The 20,319-nt window shown below is 42.1% G+C and overlaps 1 protein-coding gene across 5 annotated transcripts; it reads right to left on the bottom strand.

The window, feature by feature from the left end:
* Positions 1–230: 230 nt before the first annotated feature.
* Positions 231–19,724, bottom strand: LOC104926489 (disintegrin and metalloproteinase domain-containing protein 11). Of its 5 annotated transcripts, XM_019258735.2 has the most exons (26): positions 19,076–19,724; positions 18,161–18,351; positions 15,099–15,175; positions 14,640–14,706; positions 12,610–12,692; positions 12,415–12,478; positions 12,228–12,288; positions 11,450–11,631; positions 9,894–9,965; positions 9,517–9,683; positions 9,320–9,404; positions 8,951–9,041; positions 8,361–8,412; positions 7,701–7,800; positions 7,336–7,407; positions 7,102–7,194; positions 6,834–6,914; positions 6,685–6,735; positions 6,540–6,603; positions 5,926–6,031; positions 5,556–5,675; positions 5,273–5,441; positions 4,746–4,857; positions 3,786–3,876; positions 2,585–2,602; positions 231–2,254 (listed from the first exon to the last, which is right to left on the bottom strand). In XM_019258735.2, exons 1-26 carry the CDS (start codon positions 19,272–19,274, stop codon positions 2,239–2,241), a joined length of 2,484 nt encoding a protein of 827 aa, XP_019114280.2. In that variant the 5' UTR covers positions 19,275–19,724; the 3' UTR covers positions 231–2,238. The 5 variants fall into 5 exon arrangements, 3 of the variants coding, with proteins under 3 accessions (XP_019114280.2, XP_019114281.2, XP_019114282.2); XR_002041948.2 differs by lacking the exons at positions 231–2,254; positions 2,585–2,602 and adding an exon at positions 4,239–4,351 and having other exon boundaries at positions 3,833–3,876; XR_002041947.2 differs by lacking the exons at positions 231–2,254; positions 2,585–2,602; positions 3,786–3,876 and adding exons at positions 4,064–4,085; positions 4,239–4,351.
* Between the last annotated feature and the right edge of the window lie 595 nt (positions 19,725–20,319).

Genomic DNA, 20,319 nt, shown 5'->3' with positions numbered 1-20,319 from the left:
AAATATAAAAAAAACAGATACAGTAATTGATAATAAAATAACCCAGATTGTCGTACCTCTACATAATTTATGAAAACAATATTGACGTATAGTTTGACGCAATTTCAGCCTTAACATGTCCCAAACATGAAGATGATTATAGTATTTTTTTTAAAAGTCAGACTACTCCTAACCAGCTATTACAACCAAGAAATTTCCAAAACAGTGAGATGTGAGAGTAGGAGGTGTTGTTTCGTGTTTTAGTACTTTATTTTCCTTCCATTTCAAATCAACTACAAGCTTTAGTTTGTTTCATTCTTTTTGTCTCAATTCAAAAAGATAGTGTCTAAAAATATGGGATAAGATGCATCTTATTTTCTTTTTTCCCCCCCGTAAACTTCAAAATCAAACAGATTGTACTCGATACCAACTCTGTACATATTGTCATAATAACAATAGTGCATCTGCCATAGTGCAAAGCTCAAATGAACCAAACTGACCTCATACACGCGTACAGTTTCAGACAAGCTGCCTCTACACCCCAGACTAGATCTCTTTAATCTCATTTACAGCAGGGGATCATTACAGAGCCTCTGGGCTGAGGCGTTCGCCCAGAGCTCGGGGCTATCAACAAATGTACAAAAGATCCATGACTTCAAGTGATAGCTGGAATGATAGGAGAGATGTGAGACAGCTAGCCTTGCGGCTACGCCACATTTAAAGATGTGTGGACAGTAGTGACCATGTCAAGAGACTGACGGCTGTATGTTTGCAGAAACAGATACAACTCTTTTTTTTTTAAACATAGCTTTTAAATAAATCTTCATACAATGCATTTAACATTCATTATATCTTGCACATATTTACAAATAGGTGTGCATACAGTTGGCTAGTGCTCATTTTCTGTAGTTACATAACATAAAAACTGTTGAATTCTTTATTAATGTGCTGCCTTTATGGTACCATGGCTGCAGCACACAACAGTTTGTAGAAAGAGATGATATTCTAGAGGTAAAAACCTGCCTATCTACCTGTGATAGGAGGAGTGTTAAGGTGTACATGGACACAAAGTGCCCCTAACACTAATGTAAACACGCAAGCATTCTTCCTTTCTTTTAAAAATCTCATACATTCACTCGTGAACAGACATACAGATTAAACCTCCTATGCGTACAAACTTTTGGCCTGAAAGTAGTGAGCACTCACACAGGCAGATATCATGGAATGTATGTTGGTCAGTCTGTGGTTGAAAACACTAAGTTACGGTCTCTGCTGCTTCAAAGTTCAGTGGTTTAAAGTGATCCCAAAACCATTACACCTAACTTCCCTTTTTGTACCTGAAAATGTGTGGGTGGGGGTGAAGAGGGGGTGGCAGGTAAGATGCCTTAAAGTTAAAGACAAATAACAAAGAACATAAAGTCAGTTTTCAGTCTGGGCACTGGCTAAAGGTTTTTTTTTTGTTTTGTTTTTTTGAGCCATTCCTTCATGTGATCAAGAGTTCTTCTTCTTCTTTGGAAAACATGCTAACAACAGTCCAATGTATGGTATCTTTTTTTTTTCAGTTTTCTCCATGTTGCCAAACTTTGTATATTAAAAACACAAATTGTCCACTTTGAGATTCAAGGCCAGGCCTTAGAGGCTCTGCCTTAGGTCCTTCTCCCTTTTAATAAAAAGGTGACTATTCAGATCCTTTTACATATGTGCTAATCCAACACTTTACTGTGGACTCATTTGGTGGCCAGTTTAGTTTTCTGTGCAGGCAGGCAGGCATTGGAAAGACGTGTCTCTTATTAAATTGGCCCACCGTTGATATGTTCTTCATCAGACTGTCACAAAATGTGAGAAAAGGAGGTGCACAAACACTGAAGCACATTCTTAGAGCCACCGGACTGGAGGAAGACCCTGGTGGCTCCCACAGGGACAGCCACCTGCTCGCTCTAGGCGTGGCCCGGACACAATCCTCATTGGCTTGCTGGCAGCAGCCACACGAGTATGATCTGGCTGGTATGGTGAGAGAAGCTCCGCAGGCCTAGAAGAGGACGGAGCCAGGCAGGAGGACAGACGGAAGGGGCAGACGGGAGCGTGGAGGAAATAATAATCGGAAGAAGGTTTGGAGAGATTTTGGGACGGGAGTGGAAGACTTTTTTTTTTTTTTTTTTTTTTTTTTTGCTCCCCTCTTCTCCGATGTGGAAACGACACAGTGTGAGGAGGAAGACAGGAGTAGACAGGACACAGAGACAGAAAGACATGACAGGCATCTTATCCTCCACCAGATCTGAAAGGGAAGTGAAAACAGAGTCAAAACAGAGTGTCAGCAGAAATATAAACAAATAGACTGTTGCAGAGATGAAAATTCCTGATAAATGGAAGATGATTTACAATGTTAAAGGGAATTATATGGGATTTGGGATTTAGCAGGAATTGAAATGGGATGAAGTATTAAAGCAAAAATAGGGAGTGAGACACATGGTGCTCTGTGGGGATGAACTTCAGATGGTGGATGAAGGAGTACATAGCCATGCTGGGGGAATTAGGGATGAGACGGGATGTTCTGATATGCCACCCCACCGACAGCATAGTTCCCAATATTCCTGCAAGGTCATACCTTCCTCTTCGAATGTTCCTGCATCCCATGAGCACGCATTGGGAGAAAAGACGAAATGTCAAAACAGATCAATGACGATAACAAGCCTAACTATTTTTTAGAAGCATGTTATGATGCTGAACATCTTGCATTACAACTTATATTTAAACAGTATTACTGTACAAACAGGCTTTAATGTGAAACCAGTATTTGAATTTTCTTTCGTGTTGGACTGGCTATATAGTTGGGATTTATCCACAACAAAAACATAAATCAAACAATGACAATGTCATATATAATCGATTATTCATCCACCAATCCTCTCCAAATTCTTTCTTGCCAGATTATAGTGATGACACCACATGCAGCAGGTCTACAGTAGTCATGGCACTGACCCTCTCAGCCCCAAAGAGTTTGACAAGGCGCTACACCAAAGAATATTACATCCACCCTCTAAGTCAGAGGTCTGACTAGGAAGAGAAAGCTTCCTGCTTACAGCTCATGCACACATGCACAGACACTTATCTCTGGCCCTAAAAGGACTGACAAAATGCCATGTGCTTGCAATTGATTTTCAACTAACTGTTTGTTTTTTCATCAGCCACAATGATCTTCTGAATTTAACTGTGAGCAAAGCAGGATCTGTCCTTTCAGGTCAGAGTATAAGGAGTGAACAATAGCAAGCATGCACGGGTGGAACAGTGCAGAAGAAGCACTTCAAGTGAGGGCATTTGGGGTTAGGATGCTGCCAACAGGATAATGCAGGCTAAAAGAGCACCAAGAGTAAAATATATTAAAATAAAGGATGTTTGTGTAAATCCACTGTAAATATTACACTTTTTCCACAAAAGGCTAATAAATCTAGTGGAGCTGAAAGTCCTGCAGAGGTTCCTGGCAGATAAACATCTCGGTCCTGCCCTGTCATTACAATAAAAGGCTGGGTGGGGTTTGTAGTAGAGGAAGGAGGAGGAAAGGTGCAGGATGGACGTAAGGGGGTGATTAATATTCGATCAAAGAAAGCAACCAGTTCGCACGGATTTTAACGCCAGGAGTTGTTTGAGCATTCAGGCTCAGACTCGGTTCCCCGTCTCCCCTCCCCCGAGCTGCAAACGGGCATATATATATGTATATATCTATATATCAGAGGGGTGAGAGTGGCAAGGGCAGGGGTTCCTTTTAGGTAGAAGCAGACAGGTACACAAAGGCATGCCAGAACTCTTACTTAAATCCCCATCCTGTTCCCCCTAGGACTATAGCTGCCAGGAGAATAGCACCTGCGATGGACCCTATTATGATATTGGTGCCACTGGGACCTGCGCAGAGGAAGGAGGAGGGAGGAAGGGTGCGGAGGAGGAGGAGGAGGAGGAGGAGGAGGAAGGGGGGGAGGAGGGGCAGAAACAAAAACAACACCACTAAAAAAACACACGTCAGAGGACAGCATCAACACCGTACATCAACAACATCAACTAGAAAGAGAGAGAGAGAGAGAGATAGAAAGAGATAGAGGCAGATGGTAAGATACCTGCAGACAGAAAGAAAGAGAGAGATGGAGGGAAAGAGGAGGAACACGTGGGGTGGAGGTGGGAGAACGGGCAGGTGAGCGAGGGAGGTCAGGGAGACAACAGTTACAAAAAAACAAAACAAAAAAAAAACAAAGGAGAGAGAGTTTTATTACTTTTTTTTTCTCATTCCCCCTCTCCTGCTCTTTCAGCTGGACACCCTCTTGCTCAGGGTGGCTTTTTTGGCCCTATGAGAGCAGCTGCTCAATTGCTCTGTGTCATTGGCAGACTGCAAGAAAGTAAGGAAGACACTTGAAGGTGACAGGGCCTGCAAGACACACAGTACCACCAAACAGACACTCATACGCACACACACACACACACACACAGAAAACAAACTGTACATGCACATATGCTCTAATGGATAAACGTGTCTCAACACACACCCACACTCTTCCGACATAAAAACCAAGACTCAGCAGGAAGGAAAAAACACTGTGCGTTCTAAATATCGATGTTCTCACAATAATCAGGTGAACTACTCTTTGTGTTTGAGGACAAGACATGTGTGCTCCTCTTCAGTACACAGAGATGCTACAGTGATGATGGGAAGAGACTATGAGGGGGATATGAGAGGCAGACAGAAAAGAGAGACATGGGCAGTTTGAGGGGATGCTATGGACCTTTCTTCTCTGGGCCCGTCGGGACTGTCGGCTCAGGGATGGGATCAAAGACACTGCAGTCCTTCCCTGTGTAGTCCCTGTCACAGATACACTTCACCTCATTACTGCAGGTCTACAAGAGAGAAAGATGAAAATCAAGTGCAACAGCTGCTACAAGAAAGAGATGAGCAGAGAAAGATGTTAAACCCACCGTGTAGCTTGGAGGTCAAAAGATGTCTATGAATCCAGGTTAAAACTGGGAATTAGAATTTAAGTCTATTTTTTTCTGTCTGTCGTCTTTCAATGACAGTGTTTTAACATGTGATTTAAACCTGTTTCACATTGAAAGATAGTCATTTAGATGCTGTTGAAACAAGCTCATTACATTACATTATTTTACATTACTTTTGACCCATTTTCTTCACCTGTGTGTCACCTATATTCAAATGTAAGACAGGAATGAACTTGAACTCTATACATCTTTTGACCTGCAACTCACCAAATCAATGCTTGCTGGAAAATTGTGAGTTCAGGTTTTTTTTGTTTACCCCGTGGTCGGAACAGATGCGTCCAAAGTTAGATCCTGAACAGCTGCTGAGGTTGAATGCCGCCACAGGGAGGCAGCGTCGCTCCAAACACATCATGTTGGGGCCACAGGGAGTGCCGTCCTCCACATAGCCCAAGTCTGAGCCGTCCTCCAGCAGAGCATGGCCACCTCTGAGTGAAGCATCAAAACATGTCAGACAGAGGAAGGGAAGAACTAGAGACACCTTATTCTAACTTTCTCACTCTTGTTAGTTGTAGCAGATCAGATGGATGTGACCCACTTACCTGCAATCCAGGTACTTGTTCTGGTGGTAGAGGGTGAAGCTGGTGACCTCACCCTGCAGGTCTCCAAACTTTGGCTTCACAGTCACGTTGGCACAGAAGAGGAAGCCACATAAAACATCCCTAAGCAGGAAAAAGTGAAGTATGGCCCAGAGGTGTAAGCTATGCAGACATACAGCACTTAATAATAGAAAGAACGAATTGTTAGTTTTGGTCGTTTTGTAATATTTGTTGAAAATTATAAAATAAATTCAGCTTTATCTTTTAATTCAGTGACGCATTAAACCTGAGCACTGTAATACCTTCGCAAAATTCACTGAGGTACAACTATATTTGCATATCAGCAAGGAGAAATCAGGATGGTGTTACTCACGGCTTGTTGCACTGCAGCCAGCCCTGGCCTTCAGGTCCTGGACCACAGTTGCCTTTCTCTGTCCCCTCAGCATTTAGCTTCTCGTAACAAAACCTGTCTGCTGAGTCTGCAAGAGCAAACAAAGATTACAAATTAGACTCTCGCAAGGAGAAAGAGATTACGAAGCCAGGCACGAGTACGCTTAGTGATGAAGTGGTGCCTGGAGAAGCAATACTTTTAATTTATGCCGCAGTATTTTTTTAAAGCGGCCTGTCCAGCAAAAGATAAATGCCCTGTGTTATAAGCAATGAAATGTTAGACTACTCTTGCATATTTAGCTCTCCCCAAAACAGTATTTGCATATTGCATATATACACTTAACTTCTGCTGCTTGACTTTAGGGAGTAAGGAGCATTATGACATTAATACTCCATCCACTCATTAAAATTGAACAAATATGTCATGCCTTCATCATTTTAGAAGACTTAAAAGTGGGTATACCCAATGCCAAGTAAACAATAAGTAGGGATACTCTGTGTAAATACCCTGTATAAGTATACTGTGTATATATACACAGTAATATGACTATATAATATATAATTTCTAGGTACAAGGAGCATGTGTACTATACTTACTATAACCCCAGAGTCCCCTACACTGTCCATCACGAGTCCTGCATCGTCCACTGTAACAGCGGCCCTGAAGGCATGACACGAGAATAATTAAGTACACATCACAGCGAGCTGCAGACTAGAAAACATGCCACAAACCAGCACTTACCTGACTGTTATCACACATGTAGCCGTCCAGCTTGTGGACATTATGAGGACACTGCAAAAAAAAAAAGAGAGAGAGAGAGAAAAGTACATAATGTTTTTGATACTCTGATTGATCTTGCATTTTTTTCACAGTGTTACAGTCGACTCTACCTGGCTGGAGTCTCCGGTGCAGGTCTCTGGGATATCACAGTCGTTTACAGCGTCTCGACATACCACGCCTCTCCGCTCATACTAGATCATAGGATGAAAATGTATCAGGTAAACACTGGATAAGTCACATCAGTAATCATATTTCTAATACATGTCAATGCACTGTATAATCTCTTTGAAAATTTCGATATAAGCAGCATAACATCTGCTTTCATTGCTTTCAGTTTAACAGTTTCATGCCCTATATTTGTGATATAGGTGGACTCACCTTGCACCCACTGCAGCACAGTCCATTACTGCACATGGCATCATGGGTCAGTGTGCACTTTTTACAGCAGGTTCCTCCGCTACGGGCACACTCCTGCAGCCACAGACGTGAAAACAAATCCATCAGCTCTCTGTTCCAGGACACACCACACCCTCCGGTGCTCACAAAAATACAGACCATCTGCAGAAGGTTAAACAGTTGGCTTTCATGCATAATGTCCAACTGGATACTCACCACCTGGGATCCACAATCACACTCTTCCCCTGGCTCCACGAAGCCATTCCCACACTCTGGAGGGTCCAACAGCTGAGAGAAACAGAGAGGGACATATATGAGGACATATATAAGTAGGAGACAGATGGACAAAACAGAGGGAGGGACTGAGGGATAAAATCTGCCAGTAATATCAGAGACTGTTGGCTGGAAGTACACAGATATGAAGACAGAGGTAGTACTTAAAGGAAGAAAACAAATATAAACATGATCCTGTAAGTAGATATGTGTTACGGTAGAAATAAGAATAATTAATTAGTCTGTAAATAATGATACTCAGATGCAGCTTCTTTCACACACATCCTACATCACCACATGGCCCTCACCTTGTTGGGCTTGTTGAAGAGGCAGCTTCCACCCCCCTGGAGCAAGAACTGGATGTACTCATCAACACTGCAGCGAGAAAACTTTCTGGGCAGATAGTATCTATGTTCACACACGCACACACACACACACACACAAGGATCGAGACCAGGACATGACCAAAAAATAAAATCTTCTTTAATACTGCCAGTAAGGAAAGCCAGATCTACTGTGGGTGTCTGTGCCACCTTGCAATCTGACAGAAATGTTACCATCTGTACTAAGATATTACTCAAATTAATAATCTGTATTGTTCCATCTGGTAAGGAGAGCCAAATCCAAATCACTCATACTGTATAGTAAATCCTTTTAGTTCAATTTTTAATTCGTACACAGTGGTCGGAAACACTGATGTCTGATGTTCCAAACAAATTTGCTTAAAGCATCAAACACAAGCTGGCTTGGCTCATTAAAGAGTGAGTAAAAGTCACGGCACCCCTCTGTTACAGGTGTTTAATTGTCTAATGGAGTGAAATGAACAGAAAGAATTGCAGCTTAGAGGAAGAGCGACAGGGAAAGAGTCCTGCTGTTATATCATGTCAACAAACAGAGAGAAGATGAATATTACAGGTGTGTGTGTGTGTGTTTTGTTCACTTCTGTGTGCTGTGATGTGGATCTTTACCCGGTGTCTTCCATGATGCAGCCGAGCCAGGCATCCGGGCACCTGCAGTCTCCTGTAAAGATGAGAGAGGCAAAATTGACACAGGTAAATAATAGAAAAAAAATAATGTGGTGCTCAGCATTCAAAACTGGAGCTGTGACACTTCACATGTTGCAGAAAGTCGAGGGAAAAAGATTTACGAACAACAAAGAAGGAAAGACTTCATAGACCTGCTGGTGACAGAGGTATGGTAGCTTATAGTGTGTGCACTGAGCTCTTGTCCTGGCATTGAATAATGGACCTGATGGCTCTTCAACATTAATCACTGGGCCCATTGTTCAGTGGCAGCAATGCTCTAACCACCACCCCCTCCTTCATGGATGCAGGTGACTAATCACCTAATGGAGAAGTCTAATTAGAGAAAAGAACTGCTGGACAGGGACACCAACAGCTAACCCTCTCTCTAACACCCCCCCTCCCCCAGCTATCAATCTCATCCCTTACTAGTCCTCTGCTTCGATCCTTCCCACACTCACTCACACTCATCTCGCTTTTTTCCTTTAAAATGTGTATTCAGTATTGAATTATAAGGCTTTCATGATGTCTTTTACCTGCAGAGTTGCGTGCGTTGTTCCACCTCATGCCAATGTTCTGGCCAAGACTCTGGCACAAAGTGATGGCCATTGCACCAACATTCCCATACTGAAACAAATACACACCAGAGAGCTTTGTTGTGAGATGAGAATAACATAAAATCCTACGGGTAATTTGGGTTGAACCAGGACATACACAAAACCAGGAATAAAGGAATAGTTTGACATTTTGGGAAATATGCTATTCATTTTCTGGAGTTAAATGAGAAGATCTTTAACACTCTCACGTTTTTACAACAAATATAAAGTTTGCAGCCAGTTAGTTTAGCTTAGAACAGCTAGTCTCTGTTGGTGCTAAAACATACAACCACTTTAGATTTTCCTCACCTCATTGATACCTCCTCCCCTTGTTAGAGAGCACACTCCTCCTGTGTAGGCTGTCCCGCTGCGGCTACTGTGAAATGTTCGTCCTCTGAAGTGCACAGGAAAGATGCCATCATTTAAAATAAAACCTCAACTAGCCAAACCTCAAATAAACCTTTATTCTACAGTTATTAGATTTTTTTGATTTTCAGTCCTCTTACGAGAAAAGATGGACGACATCACTCTGCTCTTTGATGTTGTCCTTCCTGTATTTCATGAAGTTTTGCAGCGTTATCAATGGATCTTCCACGACTGGTATCATATTTTGAGAGCTCCAGGTCTCCATGGCAACCAGCACGATCCTCGTGTTCAGCTGTTCCTTGTAGATCTGGGGACCAAAAACGCCCATCAGTCGACTGCTTATTTGGCATACAACCTGTGCTGTGAACTGTGTGCTATCTGGGATAAATCATTTCCAAATGTGGAAGTAAGCACACACAGACACACAAACACACACACACACTTCTTGGTAGGTGGCACTGTGTGTATGCCGAGTTTAGGAGTAGGAGGATTATAATGCTACAAACAAAGCTCTTACCGCATCTGCCATGTTGACCACGGCTTTGGCAAAGTTCTTGGTTTGGCTGCTCGAGCGACGCAGCTGTACAAACTGTGGAGACACAGAGATACACAGATGGTGTAAGAGACGAATCGATCTCTCTCTCACACACATACAATTGTACTTCTAGTAGTAAGTTTATAGGAATGTTTTACTGAATTTGTTTCCATGAATTACGCAAAGCTAACTTAGAAAACAACTTTCTTTATTTTAGTTTGAACAGGATTACATAATAGAAATCTGTACTGTGTGTACTGCATGGATCTTTGATAATCCATTCATCTTTTCTCTTGAATAAAAAGTTAGACAGGGCAGTCATGATGAAATAAAAATGAATAAGCATTTATCCACATACTTCACTTCCTATAAAGTCTGTAAGTTGGAGAAACTGTTTCTGGTCTCTGATTGTGCTTGAACAGTAAAACCTTACTTAAAAGTTTACTGGCAATTGGCACATAAACCTCTTTAATACTAAGAAACGAGATAAACACTCATTTAGTTTGACTGTGCATATACTGCCTCGCTTAAGTCTCAAGTCAATTTCAGTGAACTTTACGCCATTAGACCAGGAGAGATAATGAGATTATTTATTAGGCATTCAGTCACCATGTTATTTTAAAATGGCAAAGGAAGCTTGTTTTTTGTTTTGACAGTAATTTTATTGATCTCATTAATTACTGATTTTGGGGCGCCACATGCAGTTAATAGGTTTACTCTAAATTGTCTGTGGTGTGTGTGAGTGTTTTTTTTCTTTCTGGGCCTTTTGAACCTTTATTTAATAGTGACAGGAAATTAGAGAGAGAGAGTGGTAATTGCATGCAGCATGCCACAGGTTTCAGTCAAACCCTGGTACACTGCAGCAAAGCCTAAACCATTTTACCCCAAATGGGTTGTTGTGTGTCAGCCTTGTGATGAACTAGTGCTCAGGGTCTACCTTGCTCAGTGCCAGCTGGGATCAGAAAATGCATGGATGGACATAGTACACATAGTTATAGACACTTGTATAGTTACAGATTGCAACCCCCTCACATTACCATGTCCTTTCTAGCGTTTCTAGCTCAAACACAATGCGACCTTTGGGTTCATCGCACTCTGCACTAATCGAAGCTGCTCATTTATGGTTTGGATCCATTTTAAAACTTTTGTTTATTTCCAGCTATGTTTTGTCTGACATCTATACATGTATACCTCTGTGGACAGCTGTAACAGTACAGTTATATCAATGAATCCATAATGAAATTAGTCTGTGATACACAGGCAGACTGCAGCCTTTGCAACACACTAATTATGTTATATAACTTATTATGTTTGTATATGGACAACTGTGTAATAACATCTTATCTGGTGAGGTGAATATGGCTGGCATTTAGTGTAGCATGTTGGTGCCCGTATGGAGCTGTAAAGTGTCTTTCCCATCTTAAGCAGTCCAAATGTAGTCTTTAATTTCATGTGTTGACATTTGTAAGGCAAGACAAAACTCAGACTCAGGATGACAGTACCACCATAATTAGCAGCAAAATGTGCTTTGAACTCACCATTTCATTGTCGTTGACCACCATCAACTCAATATATTTGGTCTCAGTCTGGACAGAGGGCTTGCGAACAAATCTCTTGGATCGCCTCAGCCCCCCAGACACCTGCTGCTCCCTCATTTGGTCCAATCTATTGTCATCTACGTCATCTCCTCTGCTTTCCCACTCACTGTCCTCTGTACAGTCTGGACACACAGAGAAACATAGTTGCAGGAAGTTAGAGCACTCATTTCTTGCACTGGTAAGGTGCAACAGTACAGTACCACTGCTTTATGTGATTATGTTTTTTTATGATAAATGTGTTGGTATAACTGGCTTCAACCAAATATTTCATTATTATTATTATTATAGTTTGGCTTGATCTTAATTTCAGCCAAACATTAAAGTTCCTAATAAAAAAAAGCTGTGACTGTTATTATCACCCTATCTGGACTAACTAAAAATGACGGCCCATTTAATTTTCACATTTGAATTGTCTTCTCTTACTGTTGTGAAGAAATTCCATCTTTTTGGTTTCATTGAGAAGAGAAAAGAGTTTCATGAACATGAGAGAAACTACAATTCCCAGTGTGAGGTTTATATGATGAGGTTTATATGATGACGTAGAATATTATGTTACGTTTATTTTGAAATTATTACAACAATGGACAGGAGGTTGGATTTAATTTATCTAACTGAAGTCATTATATTAATATGTGATAAAGATAATAAGGTAAGAAAAGACTTAAGGGCAGTTTAATCTAATATGTCAATAGCTTGTGCTTTAAATCCACTTATGTACCTGGGCAGTGGGAGGAAAGTCTGATATCAGGCATCCTGCGGATTAAGTGAGCACCATCATCCTATAACAGAATACACCCAGATCACATTAAAGACATTAGGACCTAAAAACAATAAAATCATCATCCAGGCTCCATTAAATTCTCTATAAAGCTGGTCAACAACAAAAAATATCCACTAACTATTACCTGATCACTCCCATTGTGAACAGGCTCAATCCCGTAAGAGAAGAAGCCGTCAGAGAACATGCCGCTAAGAACCAACAACCAGAGAAAAACAGTGAGATGCAAAGCAGTAATTATGTGTGCAGAAAATGTAAGCATAGCATCATCAGCATGCACAGGTATGTCATTTTATGAATAGAAGTTTACTGTCACACTCACCACAGGCCGTGGCAGGTGGAGAGAGCTGCCCAGGACTCTGGTAAACCTCTTAACCTTCCCTGATAGTAGCAGTGCTCCCCTCCCTGTGGACACAATGCACCACAGTTTCATGATACATAACTCTACTAACACACTTAAAGCTTTGCTGGCACGCTTTCATACTTCATTGGGCATCAGCTCTGAGGAAAAAACCTCTCACAACCTCTGTATGTATGACTCCCCTCTCCATCTTTCCCCATGATTGCATTTATGGCACAGTTTGTGACCTACTTGTGTCCTGTACTCTTCTCTACCCTACAATGCTTCACTGACAATAGAGGTGGAGGTAGACTCTTGACAAGGATCTCTTGAATAAATCAACACTCATGTTGCCCACACAGTTAAATGTGAGAATTTAACATGGAACGGCTGTGCAGTAGGCAGGCTGCAACTCAAAAAGATGAGAGTAAAAAGGTAATTGTGCTCTGTTCTGTCCTGCCCTCACAACAACCTTGACTACTACAAAGGAGCCCTAGCTTTCATCCCCAGCTGACACTCCTTCAAAGGTGAGCACGCTGCTTCACGAGGTCACAGTGGCGGTGATGAACCACCAGGAAAAGTGAGAAAAGTGAGAAGCCTGGATCAAATTGAGTTCAGCATAGTGTCTCAGCCTTGCTGCAACAGCTCAGGCAAACGGCACCTTAGCACATCGAATGGTAATGAAAGAGTTTTGACGGCAGAGATCGATCTGGTGACGTGCCGCCTTGAACGCATCGCACTGTCCAGCAGCAGCATCAGAGGCATCACGTGAGTCCTCCATCCAGCTGAGCGACAATCTGGCTTGACTACAGGTCTTCATCCCCGACCCTGCAGGCCTCCACTCCCTCTCACCACTCTGGGAACAAACGGATACTCTAGGAACACTCCCTCCTGAAATTTCTCCTCCTCGTTGCCAAATGTCATCATGCCTTTGTATTAAGTGGCATTTTACTCCTCATATTCTCTCCTCCTCCTCCTTTCGTCAGCTCTTCCCTCCCTCTTGGTCTTCTTTCATTCTCTTTGCTGCCAAGAACTTAATGACACAGCTGAGCTAACTCGTTGCTATGGAAACAGGCTTGTGATTGGTCGGGAGGACTAAGGGAGAGTTTGGAACGATTGTGGGTGGGGACATGGAGTGCTAGCTGGATGGGTGGGTGGGTGGCTGCTTGGGGAGGGGGGTACAGAAAAAAAAAAAAAGAAGCCATCCCTTATGGCTAGCAGAACACAGTGACATTCCTCTGGTCTGTCATGGCAAATACACGTCACATTAGATGTCAAGGCTTTCATCCATTTTCCCGTTATCTCTTAATTCTCTCTGTGAGCTTGTGGTTTGACACCACAGGAATCCACTGGCTTTTTTTAAACTAACTGTCAGAGAAAGGCCACAGCAGAGCGGCATGCACGCACGCACGCCGCTGACAGGCGAACTCATTTATGTAGAGCACGGTAACATACTACATACTCTTAATAGCTGCATGGCAGCCTACGTGCGAAGCAGGGAGCACACGATGCACGTTCCATAAATAGATAAAACAGGAGGACGACATCGAACTTCAAAACATTACAGTCACATAAATAAATAAATCAGCCTTAAAAGATAGAAACAAACAAAATCATGTCTTATGTTTATAAAATTTGATTTTACTAACTGATCTAAATATATATATATATATACACACACACACACACACACACACACACACACAAACACACACACACACACACACACACACACACACACACATATATATATATATATGAGACATAAGAATTATGTTATATAATGAGCTCTAGACCTTGTGAGGCATCGCATATGACAAACTTTGATTTCATTTTAAGGCTTCACTGGCAACAGCACTGGTGTAAAATGTGACAAAGTCTCAGTCTCTACAGCCAACGAACTGAATGCTCCACCACCGCTCTGGTCATCTCATCAATATGCTGCCTTCTGTGTGCCAAAAGACAAGTTCGCTCAGTCAGTACAAAACCCCACCCCACGCAAACAGTCTTACCACAGACTGTGAGGGTCTGCCATCCTGGTTAAAGTGCCGTTCCACGTATTCTGAAGACAGGAGGTGACTGCAGACAGAAGAAGAAGAAGAAGACAGAAGAAATGCCATAAATATCTCTCACAGCATTAACGCTATCACCATGTAATCATAATTGATTTCATCAGGGATATTTTTTCCTCCGCCAAATGAATTTCACAAAGAATAAGTGACCATATTTACGTATTTATGTAGTGTTAATAAAATCAGTGGAACCTCATACAAGTGCAGGGGTGTGCGTATGTGTGTGTGCCACATTGGTGTTCCCCATCTCGTCATGTAACATAATAGAGCTGCTAAGTGCATTTGCTTAAGTGCGGGAAAATGCTAATGAGAGCAGCTGCAGTAAATTAAGTGCATCTACTGATACAAGCGTGTGCAAAAAAAAAAGTAGATCTGATGATTTTGGACGGTTTCACTCACTGGTTTAGCTCCAGGTCCAGAGTGAAGGTTTGTCCAAAGGCTTCCACTTGGAAACAGCTCTGTGCCAAGTGGACTGGCTGGAAAAAGAAAAAAACAACAACACAGTGACAGAGACAGATTTGATAGTTGATAAATTGAAGTGTAACAAAACAATTGTGGTTAAGTGTGGCGCTCTGTAAATGCCACAGAGTGATTTTGCCCCATGAATAACTCAACAGAATCAATAGTGTGTATGCACTAAAAGCATCCAGCAGCTGAAATATTATGATTGATAAAGTCTCCATTGATCGACATCAGGCCAGACTGCAGAGAGCTACAACTGTTTAAGAGGTAAGCTAGAATTTCGTGATTGAGATGGATGGAGAGGGGCTTCACTAAAGAAGGGGGAAAACTTTACTGGTGTCCTCTATATTCAGCCATGCTGTGCCAGTGTTTCTAATGGACAGCTGCCAGAGCTGGGGAGGTGAGGAGACAGCAGAAAACAGAGAGAGAGAATGAAATTTAGTGCAGACTAAACATTGCGTCTCTTCAGCAGCTCTGGTTGTGCCAGCATGGCTTTGATGTCAGTCTGGAGGAACCAGGCTGCAGTGAATCACTGGGCTTTTACAATAAACATGCATCACTATCCAGGAATTATTCCCTCCAGTGAATACGGACAACAGATTTCTTACTACTGTCTAGAAGAGGCTGAAGCATGGCGCCCATCAGTGCTCGGCCTCTGTACAGTAACATTGTTCCCCAGATTTATGTCAGTAGCATTTGTGTTCTGATCATTATGTTTGACTCTCATCTAACAGACCTGTTGTCTGTTATAGAATATTGCCATTGAGCAATACCTGAAGTTGCTCATTATCCTCTTATTCTTCACATATAATCTTGTATCTTGTATAAAAATAGAAGAAAGATGGCTCCTTCTGAGGTTTAAATGGTTTATTTGGGGTGGTGTGTTCCTTACCTTAATTGATACAGATTCCTGAAGTCCCCTGAGGTGAATTGTGATTTGTGATTCTGGCCTATTTAAAGTCTGTGTAAAGTAAGAATAAATATGTGTTTCTGAAATTAGCGGTCAAAATCCGGTAAAAATAAATTCTCAGCTCCAGGACTGTAGGGGCTTGTCCACAGAATTAGCTGAAGCCACACCCACTCATGGGAGACGTCAAGCAGCAATTTTGAAGCGACTGAAACATGTCAAATGAGTTCAGGAAAATTACATGACTAACTTTGAAACACTCTGAGCGAAATGAATTAATCTCTATCTCTCTGCTAGGGGTGTAGGGATATGCTCAGGGTGGCCTTGGCGTGTCATCGAGCCACTCTTTAGGACCGCCCAAAAAACCTTTATCTCCACATTTCAGTAATATATCGTTCAGTCGTTTCACATGTTTTCAGAAACTTTTTTCCAACATATTTAATGTAATTTGAAATAAATATCAGTATTGTCTTTACACAGACTTTAAACAAAATGTGACTTATGTGACTTTCTTTATATGAAACAATAAACTCTATGGAAACGGGTCTTACAGTGAGCTTTTTCTGTATCATTGCTTTATACTTAGTATTGCTTCTTCCATGGCATGAGAAATTAAGGCCATTATTCAATAAATAAAATAAATTTATCAATGACATCCATGCACCAACTAATATTATCAATATTCTGGTACAGCAATAGCCTTAAAGTCTCTCAGTGTCAACTGAACACAACAGCATACATCACAACAGATAAAAAACATAACGCAGCATGATGTGACAGAAAAAAAAGAAAAAGCTCAGCTCATCCTTTCTGATTCTAAATTTATGATGTCCTTCTAGCATCTTAAATATTTAAAAAAACAAAACACAGCACGGCTAGACAGCCCTGACAGCTGAAATGGGGACATCTGTTTACTCCAACAGTGTCTTCATTTGTAACTTTTAAATGTGAATTATGTTAACTGTTGTTTATTTATTCACCCAAATAGTTTCATTCTTGTTTAAGACAGCTTCTACTCCAGCGGCAATAACATTCATCTTAACTATAGTCCTTAAACATGTGACTGTGTGTGTGTGTAAGGAGTCTAATGTACTTTATTATAATACTTATATGTACTACATCATATCAGTATGACAGAGGGGGGGCAGGGATGTGGAGTGCTCAAGCCTCTTGGACCATGCAGCACTTCTCACACAGGCCTGTTTCATAATTAATGGGGACATACTTCAACACACCACTGAATAATGAAGAAGTCGGGAGCTCAGTGCGATACCCGGGTGATTGGACATGATGACTGTATATTTCAGGTGGGGCTAAGCTTTGTCATGTGGAGATGAGGGCCACTACAAAACACACACACACACACACACACACGCACACACACACACACACACACAAACAAATGAACAGCTCTCTGATAAACTGTGTATTTGCATAGTATACAAAGCAGGTCTGAGGGTTTTAGTTTCAGAACTTGTTGCCAGATGTTACAGTTTGAGTTTAGGCAAGAATAAACAGCTGGAAATCCAAAACATGTCTGTCTTGGTTTCATCTAGCCGACGTTACTTCACTGTGGACATTCGAAGGGCTTTGCGGTGACTAACTGGGTCAAAATCACAAGGAGCCGAGACTGCTGCAAAGATACTACCCTGCACTGTCATTCCTGTTAAGCAGGAGCCGCATGAGCAGCAGAGAGCTACACACACAGGAAAAATGAGGTTCCCATCAGCACAAAATCTGTCTTGGTGCTGTCACGCCCATATATGCCCACACAGACCTGCTAAAACGCCACCAGTAGTGAATCCTCCATAAGGATGCATGCTGAGCACTATACTTATACCTGAACTTATTGATCTGCACATTCAGCTGCAAACCCCAGTTCATATGAGAAAAAAAGACCCATGTGAGACAATAATAAACCCTCTGATTACAAAAACAATATTATCCAGCTGGGATACTTTTTCTCAGCTGGCCAGTGTATGAGGTCATTCTGAGAGCAGAGTGGTGCAATGTGAAAATAAACAGCATTTGGTATATGAGAGTGAAACCTGTGGGGAAAAAGAGGAGGGTGCTGTTGTTGGTTGCAACTTACCAAGATGTCCCCAGTGCTGTTCTTCACTCTGGTATCCAGGTGGTCATGAGCCATTTCCTCCTCTGACTTGATCTGCTGCACCAGCCGCTTTGGATAGGTGATCTTAGTGACAGTGTCCCCGCTGTCCGGCTGCCCTGCTGGGGTAAACCAGTCCCACATGCCTCCATCCTGCACTGGGCTCCTGTCCACACCTGCGTGGAGCACAACAGGGACACTCATTATAGGCTCACAGGCTTAACAAGGCAGGGACACGCCTGAGGCTCCCTAAATTGCACCTGGCAGTGGTGGAGAGAGCAGAGCAGAAAAAATTGATTTGAAAATTATATATTCTTATTAAGTCACACTGTGTGAGCATCAGTGTTTTTTTTCTGTACGCTGATGGTTTGGTGACCTAATTTAATCACACTGAGCAGTCAATAACGTTTCATCAGTCACTGCTCTGTCTGCAGAGATTTAGTGGATATAGTTAGGTTTTGGTGGGAAATAATCAATGCATTCATATATCATGGTTTATATAGTAGAGTGACGCCCATTCTGACAGGTACACAGCGTTTATAAATCATAGAATCAACAACCATCAATCAAACATATTGCCATGGTGATTGACAAGTTATAACGTTACATTTTTATTAAATAAAGCGGCTGGAAATGGTTATGGGTACGTTGGATATAGGCAATGGGGCTGCGATGGAAATGTGTTGATGAAGCAAATTTACCGCATCGTAGAGTGCTCTCGGGCCAGAGGGATGCTTGGCACCGAGTTCCCGTTACAATAAAATCAAAGTGTACACTGGGGTTAGAAAAGTGCTGGTGCAAGTGGAAAAAAATTGTGGATGCAAAGCAAAAGAAAAGGGTACTCCCGCTCTGTGTCCAAACCCCGTCTCTCTCCCTCTCTTCTCTCTCTCTCTCTCTTACCTGAGACTGCAAGCCTCTCGCCCACTGCAGCAAAGACCATGAAGCACCACACCGCCAGCATGATCTTCACATATTCCCCCGGATTACAACATCGAGAGCCGCAAGCTGTCACGAACCCAGCCGATGGAGGGGAGGAAAAAGACCCAAAAAACGCACAGCAGAAATGGTGGCGAAGCTCGAAAGGGAATCTGCTAAACATCTGATGATGCGCGTCCTCTCATCTCTCCCTCTCTCTCTCGCCCTCTCAGCTCCGGCCAACAACGCTATTGAGAATTTGGATTTGCATATCAGTATTGTGAAAAAATGAATCCTGACCTATATGGAGGAGACAATCAATACAGGCGTTAAGATTGATCAGTGAGAAAATGACGGGTGAGTGCGCACCGCGGATGCATAGCTCCGCAAGGCTGCGCGGGTGCGTATGGATGAGGTTGTATGTGTGCGTATATGCGAATCTGCGGTATGCGGAAACGAAGGGATGGGAAAGCGAAGAGAAATGCTTTGGGTCTGCAGTGAGGAGGACACGTGGGACCGTGGTACCCTCCCTCATCTCGAGTAGCCTCCTCCTCCCGTTGCCATGCAGCTCTGTGCAGGAAGAGGATGCGACAGCCCGGCTGCTGAAGAGCACGAATACATAGAGGAGACCAGGGTTTCACAGTTTATTCATTTTCTCAATGTAGGGGCGTGAATGGCGGAGAATCATAAAGATCACAGGGCTGCAGAGGATGAAGGTGTGTCCCGGCTGAAGACAGCTGAACGCAAAAAACACATCAGACTCCTTCATTAATGTTCCAACAGATACTCTGTTTCTGTGGTAACCGACTCAAACAGTTTAGGATATTTCTTTGCAATAAAACTGCAATTTTGCTGTTACACTTGCAGACAAGTCGCTACCATTCTCTGCTGTAAAAATATAAAGTCAAATACCATAAAAATGAACCTTTATAATAACAAATCATCTTCGCTGAGATCAAATAAAAACTGTGACTGCTGCAGTAATATCAAAATGGCTATAGTTTGATATCTGTTCAAATACAAATTTAAAACATGTGCATTCCTAAAACCTTTGTGATGATTGAATAGAGGTACATTTCCCCTGTTAATATTTACAAAAGGAAGCTTTAAAGGATGTAAAGGCTGTAGGAAAAAGTGCATCAAGAATGTTCGACGTCTTGACAAAATATTTGTGTCTCATGAGCAAATCCAGAGTGTGTTTAGTAATAAAGCAGCACAATATAACCATA

The sequence above is a fragment of the Larimichthys crocea genome, chromosome XII (genome assembly GCF_000972845.2).
Source record: "Larimichthys crocea isolate SSNF chromosome XII, L_crocea_2.0, whole genome shotgun sequence".
Taxonomy (NCBI): domain Eukaryota; kingdom Metazoa; phylum Chordata; class Actinopteri; family Sciaenidae; genus Larimichthys; species Larimichthys crocea.
This window is presented reverse-complemented; position numbering and strand designations above follow the sequence as displayed.